At 50.4% G+C, this 7,717-nt stretch overlaps 2 protein-coding genes across 4 annotated transcripts; both read left to right on the top strand.

Annotated features, from left to right (window-relative positions):
• Positions 1 to 20: 20 nt before the first annotated feature.
• Positions 21 to 4,910, top strand: MDP1 (magnesium dependent phosphatase 1). Of its 3 annotated transcripts, XM_024231511.3 has the most exons (7): positions 565 to 825; positions 947 to 1,007; positions 1,081 to 1,191; positions 2,146 to 2,253; positions 2,350 to 2,435; positions 2,594 to 2,750; positions 4,866 to 4,910. In XM_024231511.3, the coding sequence occupies exons 1-6, from the start codon at positions 789 to 791 to the stop codon at positions 2,683 to 2,685; spliced, it is 495 nt and encodes a 164-aa protein (XP_024087279.2). In that variant the 5' UTR covers positions 565 to 788; the 3' UTR covers positions 2,686 to 2,750; positions 4,866 to 4,910. The 3 variants fall into 3 exon arrangements, with proteins under 3 accessions (XP_024087281.2, XP_024087280.2, XP_024087279.2); XM_024231513.2 differs by lacking the exon at positions 2,350 to 2,435 and having other exon boundaries at positions 21 to 825; positions 2,146 to 2,199; XM_024231512.3 differs by lacking the exon at positions 4,866 to 4,910 and having other exon boundaries at positions 563 to 825; positions 2,350 to 2,483; positions 2,594 to 2,789.
• Positions 3,171 to 7,180, top strand: CHMP4A (charged multivesicular body protein 4A). Its single transcript, XM_054529925.2, has 6 exons — positions 3,171 to 3,334; positions 4,866 to 5,015; positions 5,103 to 5,280; positions 6,029 to 6,143; positions 6,312 to 6,447; positions 6,860 to 7,180. The coding sequence occupies exons 1-6, from the start codon at positions 3,304 to 3,306 to the stop codon at positions 6,916 to 6,918; spliced, it is 669 nt and encodes a 222-aa protein (XP_054385900.1). The 5' UTR covers positions 3,171 to 3,303; the 3' UTR covers positions 6,919 to 7,180.
• The last annotated feature ends 537 nt before the right edge of the window (positions 7,181 to 7,717 follow it).

The raw sequence follows: 7,717 nt of genomic DNA, 5'->3' as shown, positions 1-7,717 counted from the left end.
GGATTATCAGACTCTAGGAAAACCTACTTAGTGGCGTGTTGGAGCCAGTTCCTAGTGGCTAATGAGAGCCAATTATTGGCACCTTTTTCCAACTCTATTAAGTGACTTCATGTTGGTAGCTTGAAATTGGCCATGGTAGGATTATTTACAGAAACTGGCAAACACCACAGATCAGTTCCTCCCCACAAACTGTTGTTAAACACCTACCAGTGTAGTGCTGACATAGATGGTGGAAACCTTCGGAGAGTGAATTCTCTGACTGGCTCTACTGGACATTCAGGCTTGGTTGGAGAACGCCTTCAAGGGTTTGGCTGACACTGCACTCTGGCTGGAATATTACTGAGGACTTCGGGTTCTACACTATCAAGAGGTTGATAATGCAGAAAGATTGAGTGACAAGCTGTGATGTATCACTTGGGTCTCAAGAAGAGGCAGGTGCTAGAAGAAAAGGCTTTCCTTCTTCCCTGGCTTCTTAGTATAATAGAATCGGGCAAGGCTGGGTGGAGTGGAGAAGTAGGGAGGATGCCCGTGGCCAATGCCTTGGAAAGACTTGACTGCTGTGGTTGCATGTGCGGTCGTGTTGGTACCTCGCTGCAATCCTCTTCCCCGCCCAGCATCAGATGGCACTCTTGCGCCATCTCCAGGCTGATGACGCCCCGAGTGGCGACGCTCTAGTCGCCATTTGTCTATGGCAGGCAGGGTGGCCGCCTTAGCTGCCGGAGGTTCCGCGCTCTCTAAGGCCCTGGGTGAAGCCCCACCTCTGCTGCGCGCAGCCTGCGGTGCGGGTCATGGCGCGGCTACCGAAGCTGGCAGTCTTTGATTTGGGTGAGGGACGGGAAGGGGAGAATTTCGTAAGGTGCCCTCCTTTTCCACACCCCTAACTGCAGCTCCCGAATCCCTGCGTCTCCCGCCCCAAGCTGAACCTTCCCTCTCCTTCCTCTCGCAGATTACACTCTCTGGCCTTTCTGGGTCGACACGCACGTAGACCCTCCGTTCCATAAGAGCAGGTGAGGTAGGGACAGGGAGGACTGGGGCGAGATAGGACCCAGCCAGGGCTGAGCGCACTCTTGCCCTCCCCAGTGATGGAACTATACGAGATAGGCGGGGCCAAGACGTCCGACTGTACCCAGAGGTGCCTGAGGTCCTAAAACGATTGCAGAGCCTTGGGGTGCCCGGTGCGGCTGCTTCAAGGTAAGAAGAGCGACTGACAACTGATAATGTAATGCTGAAGGGTGCATGCAAGAGACAGTGAAACCCCTGGGCTGCGAAAATAGGGGCGGTGCAAGTTTCCAAGTATTTGCGTATTTTTTCTCCTTGAACGCTCTCCTGTGCCTTTTAACTATTAAAAAGTGGGGCTGGCAGGCGGGCGCGGTGGCTCACGCCTGTAATCCCAGCACTTTGGGAGGCCGAGGCAGGTGGATCACAGGATCAAGAGTTCGAGACCAGCCTGATCAACATGGTGAAACCCCGTCTCTACTAAAAATACAAAAATTAGCCGGGCGTGGTGGCACGCACCTGTAATCCCAGCTACTCGGGAGGCTGAGGCAGGAGAATCGCTTGAACCCGGGAGGCGGAGGTTGCAGTGAGCTGAGATGGAGCCACTGAACTTCAGCCTGGGTGACAGAGTGAGACAGTCTCAAAAAAAAAAAAAAAAAAGTGGGGACGGACACAGTGACTCACATCTGTAATGTTAGCACTTTGGGAGGCCTAGGTGTGAGGATCACTTGAGCCCAGGAATTTGAGACCAGCCTAGGCAATAGAGGGAGACCCTATCTCTACCAAAAAAAAAAAAAAAAAAAAAAATTGTGGTGGCGTGCACCTGTAGTCCCAGCTACTTGGGAGGCTGAGGTGGGAGGATCACTTGAGCCCAGGAGGTTGTGACCACAGTGAGCAGTGATTGCGCCGCTGCACTCCAGTCTGGGTGACAGAGCTAGACCCTGTCTCAAAACAAAAGCTAAAACATTGGCCCAGCACCAATTGTGTCAAATAGGAAGGCAATGGAGTTAAACAGAGGCTGAGGATGCCTGTCCATCCCGGAAAAACAGCAAGTTGATTTCCCTGGTTATACTTACTAACTTTGCTTAATAAGTTAACGTAGCCCTGGCCCTTAACCTTGCTAATCCCATCTTTTACACCGTTTTGCAGGACAAGTGAGATAGAAGGGGCCAACCAGCTACTGGAGCTCTTTGACCTTATCAGGTACTTTGTTCATCGGGAAATCTATCCAGGCAGCAAGATCACACACTTTGAGAGGTATGAGGAGATAAAGGAGGAGCAGGGTGAGAAAGTACCAGAGAGGCTTGGGAAACCAAGATACCAGCTTGGTTACTCCTGCCCTGTCTTGCACAGGTTGCAGCAGAAGACTGGAATTCCTTTCTCCCAGATGATCTTCTTTGATGATGAGAGGCGGAATATTGTAGACGTCAGCAAACTGGGTACTGAGTGATGACGAACAGCCATTTGGGGTCCCTAGGAGGGATTAGGTAGATACATACAGGTTGAATAGTTTGCCCTATAGGTGGCACCCACAAAGGTCAGAGTAATAATGGAGAACCCTGAAAGCCTAATGAAATGTGACTTCTTATCTTTCTAGGTGTTACCTGCATTCACATCCAGAATGGAATGAATCTTCAAACTCTAAGTCAAGGGTTACAGACATTTGCGAAGGCCCAAACTGGGCCTTGAGGTCCAGCCTTGAGGAGAGCCCATTTGAGGCCTAAACTGAAAGGAAATCAAGAAGGCATTTTCAGGTGCATTTGTAATTTATTAAAGTTCATCTGTGTGTGACAGAAGAGATTTTACCCACAGTGTGGGGAGTTTCTATTTTTCTAGCCTGTGAAATGGGGTTGGTTGTCCTGAGGTGCAGAGACCAGAATGTGAGATATTAGACTGCATCAGGTTTGCCATCTAAACTTAGGGCAACCCCAAGTGCTTGAACCTATACCACCCCACTTTCCTGAGCTCTGTAAAGAGCATGAAGTTTTCCCACTGACCCCATACACTGAGGTGCCATCACACTGCACATTTCCTTCCAGAGAACAAGCACATACTCGGGTGGAGATAGAACTGGCTTTTTATGTACTAGAAAATGATGTGGCTGCTTTAAGAGGAGCGCGTCGGTCTGGGGCTGGTGGCTTGGGTCACGTGACAGCGGTGGTCTCGTTTGCGCCTCTTGATGTCGCGACGGCGCTCTGAGGAGGGATTGGGCAAGGCTGGTCCCTGTGTGATGAGACATCACCCTCCCAGGAGCAAGGCGGAAGTCAGAGGACGCCGAGGGGCGGAGGCGGGAGAGGCGAGCTCGCGATGAGTGGTCTCGGCAGGCTCTTCGGGAAGGGTGAGCCAGGGTGGGACTGGCCAGCCAGGAGGCGCTGGCTAGTGCAGGGGAAGAGGAGACCCCGGCGAGATTCGGCCGGACCGCTGCGCCGGGCAGGGGAAGAGAATCAGGAGACAGGCTGACTGGAAAACCCCGGCGGCCGATGGCGGAGCAAGGCTCATCGCCGGTGCCAAAAGGCACACCATGTCAGGGCGCCTTGTTCCCGTCCGCCGTCCTCCCCCACTCTCAGAGGGAAGAACTCAAGATCGGGGAGGGGACTTGAGTTGAGGGCGTGGCGATCGTGCTGGCTCCCACTGTTCAGGCTTGAAGACGAGTTTCCTGCTGTCTTCAGCCCTTTTCAAAAGCTTGTCCTATAATACTTTGTGCTGGGCAAGAGGGATCTAAGGTGAAGAAGAAAGACTGCCTTCTTGGCCCGGCGCGGTGGCTCACGCCTGTAATCGCAACACTTTGGGAAGCCGACGTGGGTGGATCATGAGGTCAGGAGTTTGAGACCAGCCTGGCCAATATGGTGAAACCCCGTCTCTACTAAAAATATAAAATTGGCCGGGCGCGGTGGCTCACTCCTGTAATCCCAGCACTTTGGGAGGCAGAGGTGGGTGGATCACCTGAGGTCAAGAGTTCGAGACCTGCCTAAAAAATTAGCTGGTTGTGGTGGCACGCGCCTGTAGTCCCAGCTACTCGGGGAGGCTGAGACAGGTGAATCGCTTGAACCCAGGAGACGGAGGTTGCAGTGAGCCAAGATCGCACCAATGCACTCTAGCCTGGGTGACAGAGGGAGACTCCATTCTCAAAAAAAAAAAAAAAAAAAAATTAGGCATGATGGTGTGTGCCTGTAGTCCCAGCTACTCGGGGAGGCTGAGGCAGGAGAATCACTTGAACCCGGGAGATGGAGGTTGCATTGAGCTGAGATCATGCCACTGCACTCTGGCCTGGGCAACAGAGCAAGACTCTGTCTCAAAAAAAGAAGTCCTGGCGCGGTGGCTCACGCCTGTAATCCCAGCACTTTGGGAGGCCGAGGCGGGCAGATCAACTGAGGTTGGGAGTTCAACACCAGCCTGACCAACATGGAGAAACCCTGTCTGTACTAAAAATACACAAAATTAGCCAGGCATGGTGGCACATGCCTGTGATCCCAGCTATTTGGGAGGCTGAGGCAGGAGAATCGCTTGAACTCAGAAGGCGGAGGTTGAGGTGAGCCGAGATCACGCCATTACGTTCCAGCCTGGGGAACAAGACTGAAACTCTGCCTAAAGAAAAAAAAAGAAAGGCAGCTAGGAATAGTAAAAAGAATATTGGTTTTAGAACTCATACTGCCACATTTTGATTCCTGCACAATCTCTTACTAGTTGTGATTTTTAACATCTTTGTGGTTGTTTTCACATTTTTAAAGTGAAGAGATAGCACGTTCATTGTAGAGATTTGGGGATTAGCAATAACACGGTCAGGTCTCTAGCACATACTATGTATTCAATGATTGGTGGCTAATATTTTTCCTTCACAAAATTTGGGCCTACTCCACTGGACTCCTCAGGGAAGAAGGAGAAAGGGCCAACCCCTGAAGAAGCAATACAGAAACTGAAGGAGACAGAGAAGATACTGATCAAGAAACAGGAATTTTTGGAGCAGAAGATTCAACAGGAGCTACAAACAGCCAAGAAGTATGGGACCAAGAATAAGAGAGGTAATGAGGGAAACAAGCCTATGGGGAGGGCCCAGATGGGAAGCAGGTGCCTCTGACTCTTGATGTTCAGGGTATGGGCTGGGTCAGCTGCCCTACAGGCTTTGCGGAGGAAGAAAAGATTCGAACAGCAGCTGGCACAAACTGATGGGACATTATCCACCCTGGAGTTTCAGCGTGAGGCCATTGAGAATGCCACTACCAATGCAGAAGTCCTTCGTACCATGGAGCTTGCTGCCCAAAGCATGAAGAAGGCCTACCAGGACATGTGGGTACGGGGGAGGGGTGGAGGGGACCCAGGCACTGGGAAGAGTGGCTTGCTATCACACTTTAAACTTTAAAGCCTCTCAGAATGTGGATTTGCAGTATAGATACTTGTGATGGCTAGACATCCATCTGCCCCTTGCTTCCTATAAGATTCTTTTGCTGCCTGGGGCATTCTAGGGAGGAAAGATGCCTTCTCTAATTCTTTTTTTGTTTTGTTTTGTTTTTTGAGACGGAGTCTTGCTCTGTCGCCCAGGCTGGAGTGCAGTGGCACGATCTCGGCTCACTGCAACCTCCGCCTTCTGGGTTCAAGTGATTCTCCTGCCTCAGCCTCCTGAGTAGCTGGGATTATAGGTGTGCACTACTGTGCCCAGCTCATTTTTGTATTTTTAGTAGAGATGGAGTTTTGCCATTTTGGCCAGGCTGTTCTTGAACTCCTGACCTCAGGTGATCCACCTGCCTTGGCCTCCCAAAGTGCTGGGATCACAACTGTGAGCCACCGTGCCTGGCTGCCTTTTCTAATTCTTAAAGATCCTTCGGGAAAGGGAATGAAATCTATCCTCTCCAGTGTGGCTCCTTGCTATTTCTTAGCCCAGACTTGTGTCTTTGCAATTTTTCAGGGATCTCTTCTGATTGATAGTTATGGGCTTATCAGTGTGACCCTACAAGGCAGGAGGGGTTTCATTCATGTGAGATGAGAAAGTCAAGGGGGCATTGTTGCCTGATTTCTTAGCTGTCTTTCTCATTCTCAGGGACATTGACAAGGTAGATGAACTGATGACTGACATCACAGAACAACAGGAGTTGGCCCAGCAGATCTCAGATGCCATTTCTCGGCCTATGGGCTTTGGAGATGATGTGGATGAGGTGAGTGGGGGTGAGGGGTCAGGGAATATTGCAGAAAGTATGGGACTGGCCAGAAGGAACACCCAAGAGAGGCTTTGGGACAAGTTTGGGAGGGAACTTCAAAAGTGGTATGTTTTTGGAGGTAGAAGTTTTTTCTTCATCTTAAATGGTCTTATCTTCCCTATCCAGGATGAACTGCTGGAGGAGCTAGAGGAGCTGGAGCAGGAGGAATTGGCCCAGGAGTTGTTAAATGTGGGCGACAAGGAGGAAGAACCCCCAGTCAAATTGCCTAGTGTACCTTCTGCTCATCTGCCGGCAGGGCCAGGTATGCAGGGTTGTTCTGTTGTCTTGAGGACTTAAGAGGGTGGGAGAGATGTGGGGAAAGATTATTCCTCATCCATCCTGCCTCAAAGGAGCCACACAGAAAGGGCTGCTGCTGCAGTTGTGCAGGTTGTTGACTGCATACAGGCACCCACCTAGCCTGTGCTTCACTCAACAAGCCGTGTACCCTGGTTTAGGGCTGCAAGTGGCAGGAGCAAGAGGCACCTTTTTTCTAATTTGCATAAAGGTGCTGTGGGATTGAACAGCAGCCTAGCAAGCAGAAGGACCACACCTTTAGGTTTTTTGCTGGGGAGAGAGAATTCAGCAGGCTCTGAATGTCATAGCAGGGGACAGTTGGAGTTGCTGAGACCTTAATGCTTCTCCTTTCTTTTCTCTGGGTATCTCTGTCCTCAAAGCTCCCAAAGTGGATGAAGATGAAGAAGCACTAAAGCAGTTGGCTGAGTGGGTATCCTGATAAATCTGGGCTTGTCTTCCTAATGCTACCTTTGTTGGTCCTTTTTTCCTGAAGTGCCAAGTGCTGAGCTAAAGGAGGATAACTTTTTGGGGAAGTCATGCTGAGGGTGGTAGTGTGACCCTGCCTGAAAAAAGGGTCTCTCACCCTCCCAGCCCTGGCTCAACTCTGAAGAAGGATCTTGCTACAGAAGGAACCCTTGGGCTCCCTTCTCTTTGATAGCAGTTATAATGCCCTTGTTCCCAATAAAACTGGGCAGATGGAATCCTAGTGTCTACACTGCCTTGTCTACCCCTGAAGCTGTTCCCCTGGCCCTTGGAGCCTTATTTCAAGCCATGAATAATTAGAGCAAAGAAGGGGGGTTGGAACATAGAACAAATGGGCATTCCTAATATCTCAACCTATGTTCCAGGCAAACATTGTTTCATCTTTCAAGTCAGTTTGTCCTAGAGTTGCCTAGTTGCTGAGGCTGAAGAAACTGCCGTCTACCACTTAGAACCACGTGGAGGCATCTCTGAGTCTTCCCTCATTGCTTTCCCCTGGTCGTGCCTCTGCCAAGACAGCCCCAAATTTCTTTTACAAAGCCCATTTTCAAGGACAAGGAGGGAGAATACCATGGAAGGAGCAAGTAGCTTTGCTACATGGAATGGAAGGAGCCAGTAGCTTTCCTTTATCCAGAACACATAATTAGTAGCTTTCACTACTAGAAGGCTTGGTTTGAATTCTGTGTCTGGGAACAATTGTGTGAGAAGCCTTGTCTCCCTGCTATTGTGTTAGTAGTGGTTAAGGTGACACTGGAAGA

Source organism: Pongo abelii, chromosome 15 (genome assembly GCF_028885655.2).
Source record: "Pongo abelii isolate AG06213 chromosome 15, NHGRI_mPonAbe1-v2.0_pri, whole genome shotgun sequence".
In the NCBI taxonomy this organism is placed as follows: domain Eukaryota; kingdom Metazoa; phylum Chordata; class Mammalia; order Primates; family Hominidae; genus Pongo; species Pongo abelii.
Note: the sequence above shows the minus strand (reverse complement) of the source record. Positions and strands in the feature narration are given on the sequence as shown.

Coding starts and splice junctions, on each gene's coding strand:
- CHMP4A (XM_054529925.2), top strand. CDS start 3,304: ATGAGTGGTCTCGGCAGGCTCTTCGGGAAGG. Junction 6,144..6,311: donor TTGGAGATGATGTGGATGAG/GTGAGTGGGGGT, acceptor TTCCCTATCCAG/GATGAACTGCTGGAGGAGCT. Junction 6,448..6,859: donor TCATCTGCCGGCAGGGCCAG/GTATGCAGGGTT, acceptor CTGTCCTCAAAG/CTCCCAAAGTGGATGAAGAT.
- MDP1 (XM_024231511.3), top strand. CDS start 789: ATGGCGCGGCTACCGAAGCTGGCAGTCTTTGATTTGG. Junction 826..946: donor GCTGGCAGTCTTTGATTTGG/GTGAGGGACGGG, acceptor TTCCTCTCGCAG/ATTACACTCTCTGGCCTTTC. Junction 1,008..1,080: donor CCTCCGTTCCATAAGAGCAG/GTGAGGTAGGGA, acceptor TGCCCTCCCCAG/TGATGGAACTATACGAGATA.